The following is a 27,620-nucleotide window of genomic DNA, read 5'->3' on the forward strand; positions in this document are numbered from 1 at the left end:
CAGAGCCTGGTCCTGCAGTCTGACCACTACGGGGCATAGAAAGAGGGATGCAAGAAATAGTTTGAGTTGTTCAGGAGAAAAAAAACATCAGAAAGCGGCAGAAGAGGCACTACATGCAAGAAGATGAGAAAATAGATGTGAAGGAAGCGACTCGTCCCTGTCAGTCACCTCGGCTCTTCTGAGAATGACAATGAGCTGAGAAGGAGCTCCTTTATTGTAAATGAAAACATTTCTCGTCGGTGTCATGCGCTCCCGTGGCACGATTTTAAATGTGAAAGCAAATATGAACATGCTCTTAGAGCCCAACGACATGTCTAAAGGGCCATATCATGCCACCTGCACTCCCTCCTACACCAGCAAATTAGCACATCAGACACACTACAGAGAATAACATGGGTCATAAAATCAGACATGCATGATATTACACATGAAGACAGATGCTCTATTGCACAGCGCCTATATCAACACATTCTTGTAGCTATACGTGTGTGTGCATGTGTGAGAGGTGGGGGAAATTCTCTGGGAGAGGTCTGTGGGATGCAGTGCAGCTATTGACTGGTGCTGAGGAAATCCCTTCTCAAGGCACCAAAGTCTACTGCATGCTAATCAGGGGCTCAGAAGATAATAGGAGATGGCGTATTTGCCATAATTCAAGATTTAACTCTCACGCGGACAGATGATGCTCTTTCCTTTACGTCTCATATGCATAAAACCACTTTCACATAGAATTTGTACAGCAGCCAGCGCACACTGAAGTCACTGGCATCTCTTTTTGCTTAACTGTCCAGTAAACTGCGCAGAATTATTTTTTTATTACACAGTATATATTATGCAGTATGTGCATATACTGTGTACTATATATAGTGTATAGTACTACTGCTGCTACTACTGCTACAAATAACTGTGACTATTGAGCCGTTATCTTGCACACAAGTGGACTGATAGCAATGGCAGCCATAATAAGGTGTAATAGTTAGCTTTAGGGTTGCAAAATAGCAGGACTATTCAAGGTTGAAACTTTACATGGGAAATAACAGGAATTTATGGGAATGAACAGGACATAAAGGGAATAAAATGGAAAAGCAGTGGTTATTTGCTCAGTTTGTATTTCCCATGTCACATGCAGATGGAAACAAACATTTTACCATATCAGAAGCGGACATAATTGTAAAACCTTTGAATAGAAATTAGACTCACTTAACACTGTATTGAACTTTCATTGAGGGGGGAAAAAAAGACATTCATTATGACCCCCATCCAAAAAAGACTTTTGCCCTACGTATCCTTTCCATGTTAGACGCTGATGCCTCATGGCTTTGTGTCAAGCTTAAAGAGCCCCACATTTGCCCAGATGGACACCAGTTTTTCAGCCTCTGCCCTGGTGAGTATTCCTAAACTGGAACCAGTTGTGCTCAAAGGCAGATGATGTTGGTGGACCTGGAGGATGATGGAGGCAACAGAGAGGCTCGGGTGGCCACCGAGATATGTATATTGCATCTCATATGGTTTTATATTGAAATTCCAAAATTCCCCAAATACCTTAGTTTAACTACTCTTGGAAAATTATCAGAAAATTCCTGGAAATTTCCAGAAGTTTACTGACCCTTGCGCAACCCTAGTTAGGTTAAGGGATTCAACACTTATCATGTGTAAGCAGTGTTATGAACACCCGCCCTGAAAGACTCAAAAGCTACTGTGATGGGTGTCCACCAAGGATTTACTTACATGATATTAAGTGTTTCAGAATATTGTCATGCTTACTATCATGCTAAAGCCATTTTACAAGCACTGTCCAAAGTCTCTAGAGCTGTCCATGGTGCTGCTCAAACTGCACACTGGAACCGGAGCTGTCCAGTGAGAGCACGTCTTCTCATCAGAATTCCCACTCACGGCTCAGTTTGATGAAGACAATCCCTGCTGCTAGATGAGCAGCCTGTCTCTCATTTGAAGTTGTGGATTCAGTCTAGTAGTAAGTTTACTGAATACACTGAATTTGCACTGAATGGAGCCCTTATGGCTAATTGGTTGATACCCTGTGACACTTAATTAGACATTAATTGAAATGATACTTTAGCACTAATGAAGAGCTTTGTCGCTCTGACTACATGAGACAAAACAAGTTGTGATTATGACACTCTGTCATGGGTATTGCACTTCAAGGAGATCCCCAGCTTTCTTTTCAACCTCCCGCTGCTGCGACATTTCCGTTTCCTACCTTTGTAATAAACTAGACTGGAAAGCCACCTGGACCTGGTTTAGTGTGTGTTTATGTAATAAATCAGTCAGACCATTATTGCTTTTTACGTGCCACTGATTACAGTGTTTTTTATGACTCAGTTATTCAGAATCATTATGACAACAACATGTTCGCAAATGTTCAGTCTTGACTGGCCTGAAAGTACATGGCACCCTAATGACATCTGGAATATGTAATATGTAAATGAGTGAGGCTGTGGGGCTGCTAAAGGTGCAAAAGACTGACTTAAAATTCTAAACAAAACCAGCATAACGTGCATACTTTCTACATTCCCAACTGCCATGGACCCAAAATCTGTCAGCAACAGACAGATAGAGACCCCAGATTCTCCCACAGTAGTTTCACACCCACGTTATTTCCCTCCCTCCCTCCCTCCCTCCCTCCCTCCCTCCCTCCCTCCCTCCCTGTCTTTCCAAAACTAATTGGGATACTCGTGCAGGTAGTCAAACAGGTTGTCACGCTATCTTTAACTCCCCACCTGTCTCTGTCTCACTTTACTCTCTCAAACATTCATACACACACAGCTACCACACACACGTCATTTTTCTATTAGTATGTTATTATGTTTCTCTTGACTTTTTTGTTTGAGTAGAGAATTTATTGCCATTAATTCTGCATACACAGGTACAGTTTTAATAAACTCAGCGCTGTTTTTCAATACACTGACTCCTAATTGTTGATTGTCTTCTTCATATGTAATTGTCACTTATTGTTATTACATCATAGGTTTTGACCTCGGTTCCCTACAGTACATTCTGGCCGCAATGCCTCAATAAATTTGTTTTTCTCAAAGGCTGAAGTGGCCTCCTCCTGAAAATGACATAATTCCAGGCCTGTTACTGGATTATGATTAATGATGCATTCATGTGCTCATCATTTTAATGTTACAGATGGTAATGATGGGGATAATTTTAATGATTCTATATAATGCTGGATAGCTTAATCTGTGATAATACATCAATTTATGAGTTGATTTTTATTATACATGAATAAACTGAATCTGCAAAGTAACTAATAAGTACTCCTGCAAAATTTAGTGGAGAAGAAGTATTAAGTAGCAGAAAATTGAAATACTCAAGTAAAGTACTACCTGAAAATTATACAGTGCTTTAGTACATGTACATTTTCAGTGGTGTGACTGGGAATATGGGCATGCTTGTCATCACAGAAATAGATTGTGGTATTTTTGCAGCTTCATCGGAGCTGCTCCAGTCTGCTAATGTGTTCATCTGTGCCTGTCTATGGCACAGTAGTCTTCAGTGTTGATAGGCTTTAACTTGTGACGTGTAACCAATCAGACAGTGTTGTGTGAGGGACATTGAAACCACAGAGGGATGACTACAGACAGAGGCTGTTGCGTCAGAGCCAAAGTAGCACATTTTTAAATTCATTTATCAGCAATCAGATAAGAAAGCACAGATTCCAATAACTGGAAGAACGCTGCATATCAGACCCAATAATCGATCAGTGCCTTCGTCTCTGTTCACACAATTGATCTTTTGGATGTACTTACCGAGGTGTAGAGGTATCCCTCACTATTCATGGCAAGGTACAACCCTGTCTTTGCGCCCTGGATTGCCACAATCCGCAGTCCCACTGGAATTAAGTTGAACTGTGCTAAATTGGAGAATAAAATAGGAGAGATAGGGCACGACAGAGAGAGAGAAGAAAAGGGAAAGTCAGAGAAGATTGTGAAATCAAACTACAATACTGTACAGCAGCAGAGTCTGCTCCTCTGTCTTCATCACTGCAGTACGCTCGATCTCTCTGAAGCCCAAATGCTGTGACCTTTTTATTTATGTAAACACGACACCATGTCACCTTCACTATGCTTTACGCTGCCCCTAAACCTGGATCATAGTAGAGACGTTCTGCCACAAAGGAGCTCGGAGCTCCTGGAGCTGAACCTGTTAACTGTTAAAGACTCTACTCGTCAAGGAATAATGCAGGTTGTGGAATAAACTGAATTTTAAAAATCTGCCATGTTCAAACCACAATCTGAAAAAGGGCCCCCGTCTGGCTCTGGGGGGTCAAATTGAGAAATACTGACAAGAGAATGTTTCTGCACATCATCTCAACAGTGGCAGTATGTCACTTAGAAGCTCTTTAACATTCAGGCAGCAGCCTTGCTTTTTGTGATTTTGTGAAACATCAAATCCTGAGACGAACCAGTGTGCGATCTGAAACACAGCATATGTGGCTTTAAGGATGAACACGCATGGCAAGAATTTCTGCATATGACAAGGAACAAGCATTAAATTACCAAAGATTGACAGGAAGTTTGACGTGATTGTCCTCCCCATTAAAGACAAAAATAACAGTATGAATTGGAACAAATATGACAGATGAGTACAGTGCAGCTTTAACTCTGCACTCTCCAAGCTTCCATACAGCTATGTGATGTTTGTGCAGGGAAAACTGCAGGTGCTGCATGCATTTAGAACAGTATGGCTTCTACACGGTTCCTCTAATTAGTAAGAGAGAGAGACCACATCTGGAGGTAGTCTGGCTCACATTTTGTTTGAACCTTACGTAGGTGTAAATGTGCTTGCAGCCGTGCACAACATACCGATTTTTGTTTTTAGCCAACATGAAATATAGGTTCTTGTTTAAGTTTGGAGAGCAAGCAAGCCAGAAGAGACACCTATTACTGATTATATGTCTATTCTGTGCCATGAAAGTGCCAAAAAGTGCATTATTCAACAGAACTGTGTGAAAAATGAAAGCAATACAGGTGGGAAATTAACGATATACAGTAAGAACAGTGCGTGCGATGGTGTGCGTTGCACTCACCTGTGCAGCTGATCTGCTGTTAAAAAGTCATTAAATTTATCTGGTACAGAGTAGCCTACCTACACACCAGTGCTGCAACACGCTGGGACAAACTGACACAGTATTTTTTATACAAAGAAAGGAATAACTTAGTGTGTTACATTAGTTTCACAATCTTTGTGAAGCTTCCCGTAGCTCAACCACTCACAAAAGTGTGATTTTATTTTTAGGAAGCCGGGGGCTAATTTGCCACGACCTCACGCTCAGGTTTTGCTCTGGATTCGATCTCAATGAGGATAACAAGAACACATTAAAAATACCCAGTGTAAACACAAAAGCAAGATTGGGTTGTTGATTATCTGGATAATGTATCTGAATACATTTTCCATTTTAATGCCAGGTGTACATTTGGTGAGAGAGACCAGACTGTGGATAATTTGGTTAAAATTGAACTGCAGAACCACAAGCAATAACATGTAGGCAAACACACACACACACACACACACACACACACACACACACACACACACACACACACACACACACACACACACTCACAAAATGAGCTGCTTTCATCCCTTGTGCTGTCCATGGTGCCGTCGGGCTGCATCTGCAGGTAGTATCCGTGTTGGCTGTATAGCCGAGTAACAATGCCCTTCAGCTGGGGCTCTGCAAGAGAGCACAGGAAAACAACATCAAATTAGACAGATGCCGTCGGCAGAGGTTGAGAACAGAAATGACATTCACTGATTCAACCTGAGAAAAGGAAGGGTTAGTCAAATATTTCAGAGTTTAAAGACACAAGGCACAGAGTTCGAACAAGGATTAGTATGTATATCTAAAAAATGGGTTTGTAATTGTATCTTGAATAGTTTCTGTTTAAAGTTTACTGTACTGTGGGGGATGGGGGGGGTTCTGTCACATCATGCCCCCGCCCAATATCTGTAATGGACACAACATCAGATTCCCCCAGAAAGCTGAAAGAAAGCTGATTTGTTTCCCTCATTTTCCAGAGTTAAACTGGCTCCAAATGCACTGGATCTGTGTCATTCACAGAAAAACCTTCGCGGCTCCTTTATGTCAACAGCAGCAGTGAACAGAGCAGCTTTGGGTCCGTCCTGCAGGTCTTATGGACCGCCGCCGGAGCCTAGCCCCGCATATTTCTGCTCCTCAGAACTGATATTTTAATGTAACCTAGCGGAACTTGACATGGAGCGTTAGAAGACGAGGGAGAATACAGTTCATAACAAGACGTATAGTACAGGTTGTGGAAGAAGCTATTGTAAGATCAGAGAAGTTATTTTTACAGTGAGCAGAGTCGTTTCCAGAGCTTCTCCACCTTTTAGCACAGAGATTGGTTCATAATAAAAAAGTGCTGAGAGCACAAAAGCCTCAGTTTGCATGGCTTTAGTCAGCAGAGGAACGCACACAGCTTCAACATCACATACCGACTTTCATGTATTTTGCTTCCTTTATGTTTTTATAGTATCACATTATGAAATAATCTACTGAAATGTCCATCAAAATACAGCTTTCACTGTGATTTAGCCAGGTGTGAAACATGTTAAATTGATGTATGGATCTTACAATAATGTGATTCAGGTTTCGCTGAATATATCCGGGATCACAGTATTTGTTCTGTTTGTTTCCCTCAGCTGGCTCTGTGCCACATTCTCTCCTTTGGGTTTCTGAAACACCTGCAGCATCTCACAACAGCTGGAACTATAAGTCTGTCTTTAAATTGAGAGTGATGTGCGCATGTATGCACATGGTTCAGCAGCTGTAGCTTTGGCCATAATCTAACAGTAATTAATGTTCTGTGTCCTGCTACACAGGTCAGCAGTTACACACAGGGCCCAGATTAAACTGGAAGTGTTGGTAAGAAAACAGCCCTTATGGATGAATGCTGAGACCCCCAATGTCTGACTGAAGATTTCACCCTCTAGCTATGACATTACCATCATTCTCAATAGTAGTTTAGTGTTAATCAGTAAGTGTTAGCATGCCCATGATTGTCTGTGATCACACTGTGAGCATGTTAACACGCTGATGCTCCATTTTCCTCACAGCATATAGAGCTCATAGCTTTCCACTGTGCAGTGTCAAACTGCTTCAGAAACATTACATACAAGACTAGTGAACTCAACCCTTCCTTTAGGGTCTACTCCTTATTTTCATGTATTTACTCATTTAAACATATCAAAGGCCTGTTGGGCATCAGTGTAACGGCTTTAGGGAAGATGCCCGTCAGGTGATGATTGATCTCTGATATCATGACAATAATAGAGGGACACTGATCCAACCTTAAAACGCTTCACAGCAGTAGAAGAGAATGCAGCCATTTGTGCTGCGTGTTTCTTATTAGAAGTGAGAGATTTGCTCTCTGGAGGAGAAAACCCATAAAAATATCCAGCACAAAACAAGAGAGTTTCTGCTTTCAGTATTCAATAACAATTTCTTAGTTAATTAGTGAATTGCTCAAGGTACAATCCTGGTCTAATTCACCAAACACAAGGGATGTATCTCATGCAATGACTCTGAAATTATGTAGCAGCCAGAAATTCAACGAACTGATGGATAAAAGGCCTTTAGAACTTAAGCTCAGGCATCAGTCCACTGTCTTGCGACCAGTGTTATTTTTAGCAAGAGCCGGGTCCACCAGAGGATGAAGTCAAGTGAGAGTCTGTCTCCCGCTAAATAAATGATACATAATCAAGAGGGCTGGGTGGCGCAGGAGAGGATGAAGGGTGAAGAGAGAGGTTGAATGTTTCATGAGCGGAGTCCCTGCAGCCTACTTTGCGTTCATTTAAGAAACAGACAGAATATTCGCAGCAGCTCTCAGACATCACCAGCGCTCCCCTCAATTACACAAATCACTCTCTGTGTTGTGGAAATCTAAGTCGTCTCCTGACTCTCAGCACCTTGCTGCCTCGGCCAGGCTACTGCAACGAGCAGGGAGAGCTCTGCAGGTCCCCTGACTTAGCTTAAAGCTCAGTCATTTAGTCTGGTCAGTGAGCGGACCAATCTCCTTTGGCGCAGCTTTAACAAGGGAGATGAAACATGGATGACAGAGCAGTTCATGACGGAGCCTCTGGAGGACTGAGGGCCGTCTGGGACTTCCCCCTCTGCTATACTTCGCCCATGCCCTCACACACACTTCCCAGGGAGGGACCTAGGGCACTGCGCAATCTTCCTGTCTTCTTCAGACTAGCACAGGGAGCAAGAGAGTGGCAGAAGATGCAGGGATGAGATCTGTATGACAATTTCCCAAAGGAAGTGTGCCAGGGTTGAGGCATCAGTGAAACTGTGACCTACTCCCATTGTTACATGCGAGCATTTGCAGCACTCCCCGTCCTCTCTCTTTCAAAGCTGCTTGTCAAAACATTTCAGTGTCTCCACTGCTGCACTTTATTCTTCTTTCTCTCTTTTTTTCCATTTCATACCCTTTGAGTTATGTGCGCTTTCATCCCACCTAATGATTTCATACATCATCCAATCAGAGTAGGGAAGCTGTTCATTACTTGTCCCCACAGATGCAAAATAGAGAGATGAGAAAGAGAGAGAGAAAGAAAGAGAAATGGGAGGATCAGGGAGGAGAGCAGTGAGCACAGGGACGGCAAGGGAACAGAGTGAATGAGATGACACTGTCGTTTCATTAAGAGTGACGGCTATATGTGCTCGAGAAAAAGCACATTTAGGCAGAAATTCAATAGACAGCTTGTGCAATATGGCTGCAATCAAAACTCCCATGCCTGGCGTCAGGGGCACTAAAACTAATGTTTCACTTAGAGGAGCTGGCTCTAACTTCAAAACCTTCATTGCAGCACACAATAAATTGTGATCCAGTGTAATGAAAGCATGCTTCCAGCAAAAACTGCAAAGAACCGAGAGCTGAGATTCTGAGATGATAAAGCCCAAAACAGCTCTGGCGTACTCGTGTTACCGTTAAACTGTGGTGCTTTAGAAGTCAGCATGCTGTCATTACACAGTATTATTCCGGTAATCTGGACATAAAGGGCGCACACTCATGCTTTACTATTGAGGCTCAATTATGAAGTTGTTGAAAAGAGCATAAGTTGTTAGTACAATCCGTGCAAACAATAGTGCATTTAATCTGAACTTTCTTGACTTGAATTACTTGATGGTGACATCTCAAACTTTCTACTGTGTGACTGATTTAATAAAGACAAGTCATTCTTGATTTTGTTTATTGAACCGGATCCACAGAATCATGATTTTATACCAGAAATACCTGTAAGATTGAAATATTGACATTTTTAAAGAGCGAGATTCACACTAAACTCACTTTTTTGAGTTTGTATATGGGGCCTTACATATAGTTATTTTATGACACCATCAGTTAATGCTGGTCCAATTTTATAGTGTTTGTTGCATGAAGTTCTCAGGAAAAAATAAACACTATAAAATGGGATCAGGATCAATAGATAGTGATGAAGTGACTACATGTAATACAGTAACTAAAAGGTTTAGCACTAAGTTGTGTTTTGCATTTCTCCACATGTATGCTTTTATCTGCTGTAACATACTGAAGCTCTTTGGCTGTAATAGTTCAGCGCAGCTACAAAGCTTTTAACAACATGCAAATGAACAAAACTGTGCATAATCATAACACTGACTCGACTCAGTGTCATCAAATAGCAGAGATGCACTACATCCCCATGCGTATTCTGCAAACTGCTTCCCTCTCGCTGTCTTGACAGCATCTGTGCCTGCATAATGCGTGCACACGCGCACACACACACACACACACACAGTTTTTCTGCCATGTGTTGCAGTACATTGGCATTGAGAGTGAATATATCAAGGCTTCAACAAACATGTCACATTGTCTCCTAAGTACTGTGCACCTTTCATCAAATTACAAAGTAAAATGGAGCACATCACACAACGAAAACACACATCTGTGTTAAAGGTCGGAGGATCTGTTCTATAAACAAGAGCCAGCGCTGAAGAGCTGTTTGTACCTGGATCTTCTCTCCTTCTTCACAAAATGTGTAGCCTTTTCTCACTTTGACAATAATTCCTGTAAAATTATTAACAATGCTTTCCATTTATGTCAAAAATATCATATTATACAATATTATTACATGACGTCATCAAGGTTATTTTTTCCGACTTCAGAAAGCCCCCTCCAGAGCCACAGAAGACGTTCCACAGTGTGTTCGCAGGCTGAGTATTCCTCCGCGTGACGACTGAACCCAACTGTATGTGTAAAACCGCTGGAGTGCCTCTCTAAACTCAATGGTTTGTGTCCAAGCCACACAAGAGCAAGCGCACGTTACCAGGCAAGCCAACTTTCTTTCTCCTTCATAAGCCCTGGAGAAGCACGCTGACAGATAGTGACACACTGTGACAGCAGTCTACCTCTGGTTGGATTAGCAAAGCACACAGAGTTGTTTACATGAGCAAAAAGCCTGTGTATCACGAGGATGCATGGTGTGCACATGCAGTCTCTGCTGCTCCACAGGGGTAAACAGAGGAGATGATAACTCGCAAAGCTACTGACTCAAAGGTCATGTTTAGTGATTTGGGTATGTTAGGGCATGCTTGTATTCAAACAGCAAGAGCATATTTTATATGGCAGGGAGCCAAAAGCAATAATAGTTTTAGAAGACCACAACCCAGTGGTTATCAAAGTTTTTCTGTGATGCCCCCCTCAGAAGCCAAGAAGAGCTCATGCCCCCCTGTAGTTTTCAGCAAAATTTACAAAAAGCTCTGTCTTGTCAGGCCTCTTTGTCAGATTTTAGATGCCCATGAGTTTTAGTTCAATTTAAATACCTCTAACTATACTAGCAACAAATAACTCTATTTGTACCTTGTACCTTGACTACAAACTCTATAATTTTACAACCAAAGCAAAGATTAGAGGAATGTCCAAAAAATGACTGCAAGTTTGTGTAGCAGAACTTTATTTTTCCTTCTTTCATACCACATTAATCATCTGACCGCCACTGACATTTATCTTTTGAGCTTTTCAGGGGCCCAGCTCCTCGCTTGGGAATCAGTGGCTTAACCTACTGAACTGTACGCAGAGCAGTTAAAACTAGCTCAACCTCACCCAGTTACAACAGTAAAATGCTGATTGTTGCATCAGTATTAACAATCTAATAATGTCGCATATGGTAATATATCAGTCTCACGGGCCATTTTTCCATTTACTAGATTGACTTTTGATACTTTAAGTAGATTTAGGTGACAATACTTTGGTGCTTTTAAATTAAATTGAACTTGTTCTTTTCAGGGTGTGTGATGGGATTTTAAACTTCAGCTCAAATGAACAGCCTTAGATTCCCAAATCATGCAGGTTTCTGTCTTCTCAGGTTTTCTGTGATTAACCATACAGCAAATGGATCAGCACTTACTCTTGAGCCAATCGAGACTGCTCATAATCCTGATTAAATCCTACAGTATGTATCCTATCAGGTGTGGACGTCTCCTGTGAGGCACATCCCCCGTTCTGTTGTTAAAAGAACAGCAGGGACTCCATGTTATCTTTCAGGGTGAGCACACCCACAATTGCCTCGAAACTTCCACTAACTCTGCCAGAAACACAACCTGCAGCCTCGACTGTCCTGGGTATTTCCCGTGGAGAGGGTGTATGTGTGTGTGTGTGTGTGTGTGTGTGTGTGTGTGTGTGTGTGTGTGTGTGTGTGTGTGTGTGTGTGTGTGTGTGTGTGTGTGTGTGTGTGTGTGTGTGTGTGTGTGTATGTGTGACTACATTCATCACTCCTGGGACACGTGTGGGCCTGAGTGACAGAAAACATTCGCTTATCCAGGTCAGTGGAGTGTGGGTCAAAGAGTGCTCCCTGTCTGTTTATGTACATCAACGCACAGGTGTTGTCAGCGTACCCGACAACATGTTGACTCATCAGTAGGCCCGTTTCCAAGTGACCTCTCCACACATGAACAGATATATGAAGTGCAGTAGACAAGCGGAAACGCTCGCGTGTAGAGACGGTGCCTTCAGGGACATGGCTTTAAAATATACAGTATGCACACTGTATGTCAGACAAATTGCTACAAATTGCTTGTTTATTAACATCTTATTGCAGGCATTGTATGTTTAAGTGACAAGAAGTGCATTTCAGAGTGTGCTCACTAGTCACATGGTTGATAAGTCTGATGCATTTCCAGAGACATTTCCTTCTGCTTCTGTTATGTTGTGGAGAAATAGTTCATTTGCAATTTACAGACAGAGGTAAACGGATTAACAAGTGCAACTTTTGTAAAAAGCAGGAGAGATCACAGTCATAAGAGCATTTTGTTTATTAAATTGGGTCCGCCTCTAATCCAAGCAGTAACCTGTGCCTCCACACAGGGGATGCCCTCATCAGTTTACATTCAGCACTGATAATCACTTTGAAAATCACCTGGGGGAGACTGGAGCCGACTGTTATAGTACAGCCATTCACACTGCAATTATGTGTGTGTCTGTATAAATGAGGTCAGCGCACATAAGAACCCAAGGTAATCACTTCATGCATCACGGCTGCCATCAAGGACACTTAAACCCTTCGCTGTAATGTAATTGCTCCGAAAAATAAGCAGTTGTTGAGGTTTATCGCTAATCAGTGTAGTGTATGGCTCAGTGTTGGTTATCATTACACTAATGTATTTATCTGGCTTGATTTGAGCTCAGTATGCCACTTACTGATCTCCCTCTAGCCCAGCTCCTCTTGATAAGGGTGGAGGTAATTACTGGGGGCCTGCATGACTGAGCAGCCAAGGGCATTTCTTCTTCTGCTCTGACCGAACCAAACAACAGGGGTTTTCCTTGGCTTATATTTTCAGGACTCCCTGACTCTCCCCTCCCTTCTCATCACGCTGTCTTTCACTATCAGCTGCCTCTCCACACCTCTCCTGCTCGCTCTTCATGTATGCATGCATGCGTACACTCATGTATGTTTGCAAGCATGCATACGCACGCTTGTGTGCATGCGCTCTGCACATATGCAAGAGCGAGGGAGTCTGTCTCTTGTGTAGCATTTGATTCCGCTTCTAATAAAAGGAGAACATGGTTCCTCCTTTTTTTTCCTTTTCTAAACTGGGCCATGAGCTCGACAGTGCTGCTAGTAATTATCAACCTTGTGGGAAGATATAGAGGGGGAGAGAAGGAGAGGAGCAAGGGAGGAATGAAGTCGTGAACGCTAGTTAACAACATGGAGGCGAGACTGAGGAATGCTTTACATTTGTCCAGAAATAAAAGAGGGGAAGATAGCAAGAGAAAAGGGCAGTGATGGAGTGATAGAGCAACACAAAGATACAGACTGTGACAAGTGTGAGAGGTAGGGACAGGAGATAGGGGAAGACAGGCTGAAAAAGGATTTTGTAGAGGAGGGAGAAGAGGGATAGCAGGATGAGGGCGAGGTTAGAGAAGGAATAGAAATGAATGAGGTGTATCACATCACCTGCAACTCCAACAATGGCCTCTTAATTTAAAATTCAAGGCCTCATAAATCATTTCCTGTGACATTGGCAGCCGTTCACATGAGTGAGACAGAGTTATTGCTGCTTATTAATGGTGCTGACAAGAGCATGTCAAACACGAGCACAAGCTAATGGGACTCACGGTGCTTCCCTGACACACGTTCAATATTCACATATGTGCTTCATTAGCATTATGACAGGAACGTATCAGTAATGGTTAACAACATGCCCAGCGTAGATTTGGTTGTGATGTGGCGTGGCGGCATACAGCGGCCTCACGGCTTCATCAGTAACATTAAAGCACACAGTCTTATTTTGAATAGAATCTCCTCAATCACTCAGCCGTGCTTTCACATGAACAGCGTAGAAAGACTGAGAGCAAGACCGCTGAGCCTAACAGCTCCCCAACCACCTCACCTATCCTTTTTCCCACGGACCCTCCAGCAAGGACACAAAGAGACACTTTAATATATGCAGAACAAACAAACACAAACATTCCTCTGCACTCCCACAGGGGTTCCGATCTCTGTCAGATCATGTGATGATCACACGGGTAAACAAACGGCTAAGCTAAACAGCACAGTGATGGACAACAAAGGAATACAAATTTGGACGTGCATCGATTTGCTTGCTGAAACACTTTGATATTGTCCTTCCACGGCGTGCTTTCCCCACACAGAAGAAGAAAACCACGAGACGCCTAAGAGCAGCTTGGCATGGGAGGGAATCCATTGTAGATTTCAGCAAAGCATTGTTTGAGATTAAGTTTAGCTGACACAGTTTCGATACTCGCACAGCTACACAGAAAGGTACAGACATGGGAGTAGGAACATTAGCATACTTGAACAAATGAATGTATTGCATGCATTGGGTGTTCATAGGAACTTCTTCCTGCACATACTGTCTGCACGTGTCCACACAGACATATCCTGGTATCTTATCAGAGTACTTCCTGGTTCTCTTGTCGTACAGCTCAGCCCCTCTTCCTCTCACATTCTCTCTTCCTCTCCATCTCCTTGTCTTCTCATCATTACCTCTATAGCTGTCCTCCATCCTCACTGTCTTTCTCCTGTTAGAGGCAAGTTCAGTCTGTCCTCGTCCGCTTTAATCAAAGCACCCACACATTCAATTTAGCAGGTATGTGTGGGAGGTGAAGGTGGCATCTTCAGGACGACGGCAAACAAAAGGGTGCTCTTTCTTCGTGCACACATCATTCCACCGCCTCATTCTGAATAAGACTTAAGGCCATTGTCAACCGCCTCTCTACAGCTCAGCATTTTTTCACAAGCCAACTCTGAACACTAACTGCAATAATACTCATGGAAAAAGTCACTGATCTCCCTTGATCCCCTCATGTCCATTGACTTTATTTGCAGAGTGTGTAAAGAGTGCCTGCAACCCAGAGACATAAAGTTAGATAAGCCTTCAAAATTAGAATTAATCCATCCCTTAATCTCTGAAGGGTTTTTACTTTATGTAAGAAGGAAAAATTGGAACTCAAAATTGTCTTGTTTCATTGTGTCTTAATCTGATGTGTACATCTTGGGCAAAATTTTAGGGGAGGAACAGATCACCGACCTCTACGCATCTGCATCCCCGTCCTCTTCATTTGACAGCATTTTGGAGTAGATATTTAAGATCCTCTGATGAAATAAGGGTTGTTCAAAGCTGAAAATCCCCAGAAATCGGATGACCTCAATAGCAACCAACCGCTAATCTTTTGTTTGCTTTGTGTAGATGCAGACAAACAGAAAGCTGTTTTTGTTTGGAAATCTCTCAAATTTTGATTAGGGCTGGATATTGTTTGAACATTTTCAATATGAGCACTTTGACGATGACCTAGTTTCTGATACAAAAGAGGTACTTTTCCAATACCTCACTTTGAGACGTACAAAGATGTTTTTTTTACAGAACCCTGTTTTTCATTAAGAAACGTGCTTTGGTGTTGTATTTTTACAAGAGCCTTGATTGCCAAGAAGAGAAAAAGAGAGAGTGACTGAGCAGGAGGCTGGGCAAAGGTGAATCCTATATTGGCTTTTAGTTGGTGAGATCAAAGTTCTCGCCATTAGCTGTAGTGATCTCTCTCATGGCCAATGGGTCAAAGCACAATTTGGATTTACAGTTTACAGTGGTGTAAAAGTGAATTTCACTCTGAAAATATCAGGACGCCAAGTCATAAAAAAAATACAAATTCTGGTATAATATGACTTTAAGGAAAGATCTTGGCCTGATCTTGGATCATGGAATCTGTGGAAGTGGTTTGACCAGACCTGCCTGGCAACATGAGCAGCAACTCACTGACTGTCATCAGATTTTGATCAAAATTTTGGTAAATCATGATAGGAAGTAAGTAGTGTTCAAACAGAAACACAAATATGTGAAGTAACCAAACTGTCCCAACTTAAGCAGAAAATTGTCTTTTCATGAAGGAGCCCATTAGCCCATTTGAGGGCCTTTAACCAGACATGGGAGTCAGGATGTGAACACAACCTCCTTCACCTCTCCTAACCACCTGTGTGTTGTATGAAAACACAGCACTTCCTATGCTCAAAAAAAAAAACACCAAAACAAATCAAGCATAACAAATAAGCAGCATACAGTCATTTTTTCCAGCAGACGGGGCTTCTATTTTTAAGCAGCACACCACTCACGGACATGACCCGCCCACCCAACTTTAAGTAAAACACCTGCAACATTCATTAAATAGACGAAAAATGCTCAGCTCTCAATTAAAAACAACCTACTTTCTAGACAGATTATTAAACAAGAGCGGAGCTTCATGTCTGAAGGAAGCTGTGACAGTTAATATCCAGCCCCATGGTTTCCCATCTCATGTTCTTCTCCACGTGCTGCCGCTACGACAGGCTGATCCACAGCTCATCCCAGTCCCACCCACCTTCCCTTTAATCTCCACTGCCATCTCTCCTCACTTCTCTTCCCGTGTTTTTGATTACCTCTTTATCTGTGTCCACCCCCGTCATTGACACACACCTCCACCATTTCATACAATTTTCTCCAGCATCAGTATTAGCGTTGCTTTTCTCTTTAAACTCTCTGTTTACCTCCACAGACGCTCCCTCCCTCCTGCCTCTTCCTCTCTCTCTCTGTCTCTCTCTCTGACCCCTGTCACAGTCAGTAAAGTTCTGATGAGAAGCTACCTAACACTGCATCGTCTGATCAGGTGTTGTTGAGTAAGCGAGTTTGCCGCCCTGATCTCTTGGGGTCAGCTTAATGCTATCCTCTGCTGGATCTCTCCTTGTAGCCTGGTCTGCTCCTCGCCAGCCGGGGCCTACATTTGCGTCCCGACTGTGGAGTGGACCTTCGGATGCTTACTCCTACAACATACTACAGTGTGCCTCCATGCCAAACAGCCCACTCACTGCTACAAGATGTCTAGTTCTGCACTCTGTTAGCATGCATTATTTTGTCATGACTCAGCTAATAGTGCTGCTATTTTGAATGCATATTTGTATTTTTATGGTATTACTGGTAGACATTTCTCTTCTCCTAAAGTCCAGATGGCTTTCAGGCTAATTTTGGTTATTAATGTCTGATGAGTGTTCTTTTTTTTTTTTTTTATTTCCACACACATGTGTTTGTGCATAGATTGTGTGCTCATTTGATCTATCTTAACGAAAGGTACTAAAGGTGATACACGGGGGCAAGCCGCTCGATATCCCTCCCTTTTCAAGTCAGATTCCACCTTGAACAAACTAAGAGGGTGATTATTGATTAATTGCTGTACATTAATGAGCTGAATTGATCTGAAAGAGGGCAGCACTGCAGATCACTGACAGTGGGAGAGTTTTTTCATCAGTCAGGCCACAACTTGAAGAGGTTTCTTGAATAGGAGGGGGGGTGCACAGGCCAGCCAGAGGAGGAGGATGAAGAAGAGAGAGGCAGGTAAAATCAGGCAGATTCTGTGGTTTGTCATGGTTCCAACCAGCAGCAGGGTTTATGTCCGTCCCCATCACTTCTGTAGCCCATTGCTTTATGGCAGCTGTAAATATAGCTTATGTGTGCGGATGTGATGCTAATATGACAGCTGACAAAAAGTCTCCTCTCAAAATGAAACGGCTAGAAGAGAATCTACAGCATCTCCACAGTCCTGTGATGGCTGCGCTGCGTGGAGAAAATGTAGACGTGTATTTCCTGGTAACAAGGTATTAACTTGAGCAAATGACACATGCACCTCTCACTGAACATAAATGAGTTACATAAATGTGGAAGCATAATCTCTAATCTAAATCTTTACAAACCGTAACGGTCATTATCTGTTAATTAATTTAATACATTTTTTGTCAACCTCCACCTTAGTTTTCATAAGAATACATAAAATGTTAACTAAAGCTAGCCAGCGCCTAAGCTAGTACTTTTAAACAGTAGAACCCCAGTGTTCACTGCTCAGTATTATGATAAACACGTCACACACAGCCTCATGGCTCATCTGAGAACAAACCAACACACTTCTGATTCTATGCTCATGAAACCATAATGGTGTATGTGAGCATGAGCCTTATCACTCTATGTACACAATCAGTCCCTTTGCCATCGTCACACCAGGCAAACATCTGGTATTGTTATGTAAACCACTGACAGCCAGTTTCATGACTAAACAGGGATTGTCCAGACTGCGCGGAACAGATTTAAGATGATGCTTTCAGCAGACTTTCTCTGAGCAATAAAAATGTATTATTAATGTATGAAATCATTTGTATGTCACATTTACTAAGTCTGAAAATTCAGGTGTTGTGTTGGCATCATAGACATTACCATAGAGGATTCAGGTGACATGTCATTGGCCGGAGAGGTAATCAGGCAGACGCTGTTCATCTTTAAGAACAGAAGGACTTAAATGTATTGTGTCAGTACCAACAAGTCTACTGCCCAACAATACCACAGATGCCTTTGAATAAACAAGATTATTTAATCTCCAGGCAAATTTCAGCTGATTTGAATTTGAAGCTTTCTGCAGTTTTCACAATAACGACAGTACAGTATCTTATCTGCAGCACATCAGTCCTTTGGCCATGTTGTGGACTTCAAAGTTTTGGAATCACAATGCTGTTTGAAGCATAGTAGGCACGTGAACAGAGCGCTGCAGAAAGAAATGAAAGTCGTCATCAAGCAGAAAGCCCCGCTCATCGCTCGTCATCCTCATGTTGACAGGAATTCACGCGACGCTCTAAATTCACCGTTTCTTCCCCCAATCAGCCGTGAACCTACTGTACAGTATGTGGCCTCTTTATGAAGGATGTTGGTTCAGCTATAATTCTGTAATATGCATAATTTAACTGAAGCATACTACACCTACTAATTGTGCATGTATAAGGCAAAACATTTCTCAGTCATGAATTAAATAATTCAGCAGTCTATCAGTCACACCAACAGAGAAGATACTGCACAAATAAATGAGGAAATTACGTTTTTCTCTCTCTTGACTTAATGCAATAGTGCTTTTAGGAAAAAAAAAAACTATTGTGGAGAAGGTACACAGGGGTTTCCTCATTAAGAAATTAAACAAAAAAAAAGCTCGCTTTCCATTAAATGTTAAACATAGCAACACATTGTATAATTCATGAACAGGAGTACGCAACAAGAATGGAACAACACGCACACTGCACCCGCAAGCACAACATCAAGGAGATTGGATACTTTTAAATGTGCTAATTTGTGTTGTAGCACATTTTTCTTTTCCACTGGCAAGTCGCACGTTGGTGAGAGAGTAGGTCGTGTTGGCAACACATCACATAATTCTCCATTCAGAGCCTCGGCGTTGAAGTTGTGCTTTCAAAGAGAAAGCACATCAGAGGAGCTGACAGAGTTTCCCAGCACAGGAAATTTCTTACACCGATGTGGTTGTGTTGAAGGTGTGGGTGTCAAGACAGTGAGATTTAACAATGAAGTGTTGGCATACATGAGGCTGATGTGACACTGTGACAGAGGACAGTCCACCTTTGATTGCTTGTCATAGAAGTGGATGTGTGTCTCTCATTGGATGCTGCATAAATTCACTTAAAGCAGAAATTTCTACACAAACTAGTCAGTCTGACGGTAGGTTTGAGTCGTTCGTGCATCCGTTAACGGTTCAGGAACTCTTTGTGGTGCAGTTGTGTGTTTAATGTGTTTGCATTGAATTCCACAATCTGCAGACGTGCAAAGCCGCTGATGGTTTTTCCCTAATTTCACCATTTATTGTTCCTGCAGGTTTCTGCATAATTATATGTCTGGGAACGCAAAAGCTCCAATAGGAGTATGGAAAGTCATTTCGGCTGAGTTATTCACCAACTTGTCTTATTTTGATTTTGCAGAGCTGAGTGCAGCAGCTACCATTGGTCAATGTATCAGACTAGTGAAGCTGCCAGAGGTGGCTGCCCTGAAAACCTGCTAATGGAGAACTATTGACGTTAGCAGATGGTAAGTTGATAACTGCGAATCTTTGACAAACAGATGGTTTGTAAGTGATTACTTGTTCTGAATGGAAAGGTGTTTCGATGCAAATGGTGATCTGTAGTTTGAAATGCAGAGGAAAGAAAACTGAATCATATTAAAAAGCAGCTTTTGGATGGATTCAATAAATGTCAGCAGACTCCTGTTCAAATTGATTTGAGTAGAGAAATTGATTTAATTTAGCATTTTATTAATTGTGCCTATTTGCGTCATTTTCAGTCATTTCAAAAAATGAAAACATACATTTGCTCGGCGTTCACTTCCAGCCAAACATCCTGACGTACCAGCGAGAAAAGGAACAAGCAGAGAAAGATGAAAACGATAGCAGTGACTCACCCGGTCTTTTCTCGTTTCGACCTTTTCGACCCCCGCATAGTCGTACTTTGGAGATCAGGACCAGGATCTGTTTCTGGCACAAGGACTTGTTGCTCTTAGGACAGGGCTTGCGCTTGTTGGCTACCGGTCGGTTGGTTTGGTCGTCCTTGACCGCCCGTTTCTGTCTAATGAGAGAGCTGGCGAGAGCTGCCATCTTCCCCCCCTCTCACCTTTGGGAGGGGGGTGTCTTCCTTCCCTGTACCCCCTTTGCTGGTTTGGCTTTTTCTTTGCTCAAAAAAACTAGAGTAGGACGGACGTTTGAGAGAAGCCCCCACAGGGGAGATCGGGGCGTCTAAGTGGGTTAACCGGGAAGAGTTTAGTTTGAGGGTTCCCTTGGAGAGGAAAGAACAGGAAGAGATTCAATTTCACCTGCAGTCCAACGTAAATCCTCCACTCTGACCGAAAACAAAAATCTGACACTAATAGAGCCCACAAAAAAAGTGCCACAGTCACATTTTCAGTTTCAAAAATAACAGAAAGGCCAAGGTTAGACTGGCTGACTTTTAAAAAGGTGAGGACGGAGACATATCTCTACCCCTCTTCCCCACTCATCTTTCACATCCAAATGCGCCTCAGTGGCCGAGTTCAAAAGATTAGATTGCAAAAGAAGTAACCTAGACAATAGCAAAGACAAGGAGCTCAGTTTATTTTACATATAAAAACACTTTTACTGAGGAAAAGTGAAATCATTTTGAATGCTAGGAAGCTCTTAAAAGCGTGAGAAAAAAACAGTTTGTCACCATTTGTGCGGTCCACGGAGGTCCAACTTTGCCTCCCATTTAAATGTGGCAGCATGGAATAATGAGCTGAGAGTCCGAGCGGTAATCCAGCCGACTTAAATCCAGAGGTGGAACAGCAGGCGGGACACTGACGGTCTTCGCGGGAATGAAGCCGGGAACAGAGCAGAGACATGGACACAAACAGACAGAGATTCCTCTTCTGCTTCCGATGGCACGCTCCTTTCCCACAGTCCTCACCAAACCCCCCCTCTCTCCTCCTCCTCCCCCTCCCCCTCCTCCTCCTCCTCCTCTTCCTCCTCCCATCCAAAGTCAGCGAGTGGTTGTGAGAGTATGTGTGCGTGAATTCCAGCAGCCACCATCAGTAGAGGTGACATTCATGAGAGAGAGGGAGAGCAAAACAGAGTGAGGGAGACAGAAGGGGGGGCTCGGGGGGGGGGGGGGGGTAGAGGCTGTGATGTGTGAGAATGAGCTTGAATGGGAATGGGAGGGAAAATATGGGAGAGAGACGGGCACCAGCCACTTGACAAAATCACTGCTCGTAAAAGCTACAATTTTGTTATTTCACAGCAATATCTGCCCTAAAAAAGCCTCAGTCATTCTGACCGCCTGCTGAAACACAGTGCCAGGTGGGTGTGTGTGTGTGTGTGTGTGTGTGTGTGTGTGTGTGTGTGTGGGGGGGGGGGGGGGGGGGGGGGGGGGGGGGGGGGGGCGCTTAAGGTGCAGATTGTGACAGTTCTCTGTCTCCTCGAGAGGAATAGCATCACCATGTGTTACCTTCCTGCCACATGCATCTGTGCACACACACACAGCACATCAGCATATTCTGTAGTGGAGTCTTCCCTGCTCTATAATTGTGTCCCCTCTTCATCTCCCTCCCTGTCAGCCGCTCATACATTAGTAACCTCTACAATCTCTCCGTGATTTGTTTCCTTCACCCTCTACATGTGAAACGGAGGGATGAAAAATGAATCAAATAAAGTGACTTTGTTCCCTGAAACTGGCATTTAGTGTCTGACATATCTGACTGCTGGCTTACGCTAACCCCGACAGAGAAACATGAGCTTGGACAGATTGAGTTTGACAGCTAACCCTGCCAACACACACACACACACACACACACACACACACACACACGAGCAAACTCATATCACCCTTGCTCTCCCTCAGCCCCCCCCCCCCACACACACACCTGCAAAATACCCAGACAAAAACAACAAACAATCGCATACGTTGTAGAACATGTTCATGCATTTGTTCTGCTTTCATTTTGATACAGTTTCAAGGGCTGACGGAAGAGATTTCTCCCAATGATTTAGGACAAAACAAACTTCCACAAGAATCAGTCGAGAGCACAAATCACGCTGACATACTTTTGCACAAAATAGCGGCTTGTGGTAAACGACAATGCCCTGCAGTCAAGCATTTCTCATCTTGAGAAATGTTGAGTTGCAGCAAAAACAAGGTTTATGCTTACCGCTTTCATTCTGCAAAACAAAGACGACTGGAATTAAGACAGAGAGTATATTTGGAGTTCTGGAATATCGATTCAGACGTTTACAGTGATTTCTGTAACCTGAAATTCGGCGTCAGGCATTTGTCCACCTGTCTCGTGGGGATGTTCATGTTATGGTCATGCATACATTGTTAGATTCCTGCAGGAAACATGCTTTCCTTCAGTGGAAAAAGACATTACCTCGATAAATCAGGCCATAATGTGGAAAGCTCATTCAGAAGTATCATCACTGAGCATCATGAACCAGTAGCCAGTAGTTCTGGTGTGGCCCCTCGGACTCGAACCCAATAAATCAACTTATCTAAGAGGCAATCAATCCAATTTTATTTGGCATGGCGTCTCTTTTACAGGCCAATTTCTCGGGGAAACCAGCACTGGAAGCATCTCGAAAATGCAAGGTCGATTCAAATCGTTTCTAACAATGCCGATGCAAGGTCACCGCCTGTCAGGGCTTGATTGACAGGTGACAGCGGATGTTTGGTCTCCACGGAGGGACGAGGGCATAGCGGGGGCCGGAGGACAGGGAACCACAGATGAGATAATACAGTTTGCATTGACAAGGAAACAGAAAGATATCTTTCTCCCTTTCTAATGGTTCCTTCCCCCCCCGCATTCTCCAAAACATCCTCAGCCACGCACTCGTCTTCTTCCTCTGGGTTACGAATCAATCTCCTAATGGACGTCACATTGCACACATTGCCAAAGGTTGTTCTCCTTTTTGCTTTCTCCAATCCAAAGTACATGCCAAGTTACACCAAAAGAAAGCTAAGTGGGGATTCTTGGGACATTAGGCAGTCTCAAGGTTAAAAAGTGTTTCCATCATTATAATGAAATTTCATGCCAAAAACTAAATGGACTCATTAAGACTAAAACCACTTTTCATGTCTTTCCAAGAGCTATTGCCTATATGAACACACACCCATCTAACTACTAAACACCCATTATGTTACTGCCATTAGTTAGTTTCCAATTTCTTACCATATAAATGTTTCTCCTTTGTTTTGCTTAAATATAATTTGAGGTTCTTAAACGCACCTTTAGGATTTACTGTGCGGGCCACCTCAGCCCTGGTGTCATAAAATAAAATCTGCATAAATTAAAATGAAACTAAGAAAGTTTAAAATAGCAAATAACCATTCCGTCACATATCTATATATGAATTCTCATCTGCTGCATAATGCACCAAAGGGGATTAAATGCAGATGTTTTGCTAAAAACAATCCATATCACAATCCCTGCATGCGTAGAAATTTCCATGGGAGCCGAGGGTATTAACAGCATATCCTCTTTGAAAGTGCTCTATGTTGAAATGTTTTTCCCAGTATAATGGTTCCCAGGCTTTGGTGTATTCCATGTTACCTAACAAAGACTATAATCTTCACTAGATGGTATGAATAGATGACTATACGTAAGAGTTAGGATATGTGGGTTTATTGCTTGAGGGATAGTGCGTTTCTTTATGCATCCCAGTGATTGAAAGTAGCCAAAACCTTTACTCAAGTACTGTACTTAAGTGCAGTCTATTCCATTGTACTTTACATGAGTATTTGTGCTTTATACTACTTCATACTTCGACTCCACTACATTTCAGAGGGAAATGTTGTGCCTTTTACTCCACTTCATTTATTTAACGACTATAGTTACTAATTACTTCACCTTTTCTATTGAAGTGCTTCAAACATAGCTCGTTAAACAGCTTCTTATTTTGAGCGATGGCGTCCCAAGTCAACACAAAATGATGCGTTTTTGCTTGTGCTATTCTCACTGGTTTGCATTTGGGGTGAAAGGTGATGTCACGTCACTGTCGCATCAGGTCAGAACACATGCACATGGTCCTGATGAAGCAGATTAGCTGGGTGTTGAACCCTTAATAAATAATACCCAAGGATACATGAATATGTAATGTTACTTCAGAAAACTTAAGACTGGAAGTTTTTAGGGTCCTTTAAGATTAAATCAGTGGTTCTGGACCTTTTTACCTTGTGACCTCTTGATGTTCATACCACTGCCATTCCCAGGTTTTGTCACGCCCCTCTGCTTCTGTTACAGAAGATGCCCGTTAGCGTCTGTATGAAACACACCAGCTTTCATCTAACTCCAATGTAAAACCCATTAGTAGCAATATCAGACGCTAATAGCGACTGCTCCCGCTAACGTGACAGAATGATCCCAAGCCTGGGAAGCACTATATGTCGTTAAAACTAGCTTCATCTCTGCAGTTTACGCTATAATCTAATCATGTAAAATGTAATAATGCATCAATTTTTCAGCAAAATGAGTGTTTGTTTATTTTATTTGAAAGTTAATTAAATATTATTGACTGTTGTGTGGACAAAATGAACCGTTTCAAAGGGTCACCTTGGACTCCGCGAAATTGTGATGGCAGTTTCTCACTGTTGTTTGTTTTTTTACTCAATAAACAATCAAGTAAACAATAGATGAACCTGATTAATCAAGCACACAATGACTTTATTAAGAAGAGAAAGAGATTGATCATTCGTGAAAATGAACATTACTGTCAGCCTTACACACAAAAACAAACGTCTGACAATTAAAAGGTTTATGTAAACACACACAAACACACACACAAAGAGTTAAACACGTCAAAACAATTGGCCTAGTTCTGTCTCTTTCTCCCTCCTCTCTTTCTCACTGTCTCTCTCCTTCAGTCCCCTCTCAGCTCATCACGCCGTCCACAGATGACAGGAGGTATTCTTCGTTAATCCCCCTCCATTATGCCACCGTGTGGAATCTGAGGCCTGCCTCTTGCATGCAGAAATAATATTTCCAATGTCCATGACCCATGGGTGAGTTACTCATTAACTTAGAGTAGCACATATCATCCTCAGTTTCATTCTTTATTCGGCCCTGTTCAGATCAGTCTGTGGTAATTAGGTTTTAATCGTGAGAATTACTCGGTGTGTGAGACAGATGCATGTTCTTTTCCCTGTATACAACTGCTCCTGATTTCCACTTGCTGCAATTTTTCTTTTTTAACCACAATACATGTCTGAAACGCTTTGCCTTTAAGCCGTGCCAATCGTGCTGGGTTTTCTAAATGAATGCAGGACTCAGTCTATTCATTATTGTTTCACATTTTGTGTTGTCCAGCTGTGCTGGGAAAGTAAATCAGTCAGTTGCTCAGTTTATAATAGTATTTTTCTCCCCATTCCCAACTTATTGACATCCCATTAGCATAACAATGCTCGTCATTTTTTTGTTAGCCTTAAAACAAGTTTCGTTTGTGTTCAGAATGATATTTCCTTCCAGTTTCCGTCATCATTTCCGTGTGTAAACAAAACATATTGTCAGTGTGTGTATACTGACAACATAGCGCACTGCATTTAACTGTGTATGTCTGCTGTCAGGTGCTGAGCGGAGTGTGCAGTCGGTTTTTGAACTTTATTGCTGAAAACAGCTGCCTGCTGCTGCCGTAGAGCATGGAGAACGAGCTAAAAGAGTAAAGCTTTGAAGCTCCAGATTCAGGTGATAATCCTCTGCGGGTTCATCACTACGGGCGACCCCTGTCACATCGTCATTTGATACATTTTTATTCCAAAAATGTAGATTATTATGAAATAAGTACACTCAATATAAACAAAATGTGCAACCCATAGTAAGATCAGCTTCCATTCAGCACGTGGGACGGACTCAATTTTTGCACTTCCATCTCGGATTACAACCATTTGACCTGAAAATAATATTAAAGGTTCAACTTTTCGGAAGTTATTCTCTATCAATAAACTCTTCCACTTCCTCTTTGGAAGCAGAGCGCTACTTGTTCTCATAGACTTCATCTTCACTGTTGCCTGAGGTAAAATCTCAGCAGGTAAAGCTTTAGGATTACACTTGCCTTTCTCAGAGTAGCTAAAGATTGCTTGATGAATGAAAATAAAGCCCACCGCCCCCCCAGCGGGTTCAACTATCACCTCCCTAACCCCCTCCACTCTCTCCTGTGTGATCCCCTTCACCACTGGCAGCTACTGCTGCAATGACTGATAGACCTGCTCATGTGGAGGGATGCTTTTTCATTCATTGTATTTGCTCTGTGTCTTCATAAGCATCCTAAAGACCCTTAAACTTTGTCTTACCTTTGCATGCAGAACTTATACTTCCACATCTGTCTGTCACAATCTGGGGAAACACACTATATGGCATATATTATTATGCCCAGCACACTCTGGCACCTTCTGGTTCAAAAAATTTGATTAGCGTTAAGTCAAAATATTGCACGTCAGTTGTAAGGTGATTATTAAAGAAGGAGCAGCTTGATGGAGCTGACGCCCAGCTGTGCATAGTTGCAGTCCGTCAGCCTGGACTGAACACCATGGAGTAAATTGCTCAATTACTTATCAACTAAAAATAATCGTCTGTCACTTAGCATGAGGGCCTGTTTAATTCAGTCTAATGATAACCATTTCTAAGGCTCTTACCTATGTCACATAGAAAAAACGGCGTCTAAACTACCAAGTGTTTCATCTGTTTTGTTTCAAGTCGCTGGATTCATGTAAAAGACAAGTTTAATTATACAGTCGGATGCAACAGTAACGTTCAGTCTGATTAATGCAAGCCAGGGATGATCTCTGCTGTTCAATCCTCAATCTCTTTTTCCCTGCCCCACAATCTTCATCCCTCATTTCTATGAAGTGAATGAAAACCGAAATAGGCCTATGTCAGATTAGGATGACCTTTCATTTCATGGATTAGGAGTGGAAATGAAATGTTTGGGTTCAAATAATGACTCCCGATTTACGAACTAATCTAGCTAGAGCCGAATCTCATCATCCTGACCGAAAATGTTCTGGGTAAACACAAACAGTGCGCAGAAATGTCGAAATCAAAGTGTGTTTGCGTGTGTGTGCAGCGTACACAAATGTATGGTAATACTGCAGTTTTTTTTTTTCTTATTATGATGTATTCATGCATATATGAAGAGGATCCAGAGAGAATCAAAGCTAAGCAGCAGGAATGCAGAAACAAGTTTTATGCCAGCAAAATGAGGCCACATAAGTGGGTTTTGAGATTGGCTGTGTATTCAATATAAATATTGATTTTGTGTTTCTGG

At 42.3% G+C, this 27,620-nt stretch overlaps 1 protein-coding gene across 1 annotated transcript in view; it reads right to left on the reverse strand.

Annotated features, from left to right (window-relative positions):
* fgf11b (fibroblast growth factor 11b) overlaps nucleotides 1–21,306 on the reverse strand; it is a 36,291-nt gene extending 14,985 nt beyond the window's left edge. Inside the window, exons 1-3 of the mRNA XM_070983005.1 lie at nucleotides 20,264–21,306; nucleotides 5,588–5,698; nucleotides 3,771–3,874 (exon numbers count right to left, since the gene is read on the reverse strand). Of these exons, the coding sequence (XP_070839106.1) occupies nucleotides 3,771–3,874; nucleotides 5,588–5,698; nucleotides 20,264–20,456 (408 nt within the window). The 5' untranslated portion in view covers nucleotides 20,457–21,306. The remainder of the gene's footprint in view (nucleotides 1–3,770; nucleotides 3,875–5,587; nucleotides 5,699–20,263) is intronic.
* Between the last annotated feature and the right edge of the window lie 6,314 nt (nucleotides 21,307–27,620).

The sequence above is a fragment of the Chaetodon trifascialis genome, chromosome 16 (genome assembly GCF_039877785.1).
Source record: "Chaetodon trifascialis isolate fChaTrf1 chromosome 16, fChaTrf1.hap1, whole genome shotgun sequence".
In the NCBI taxonomy this organism is placed as follows: domain Eukaryota; kingdom Metazoa; phylum Chordata; class Actinopteri; order Chaetodontiformes; family Chaetodontidae; genus Chaetodon; species Chaetodon trifascialis.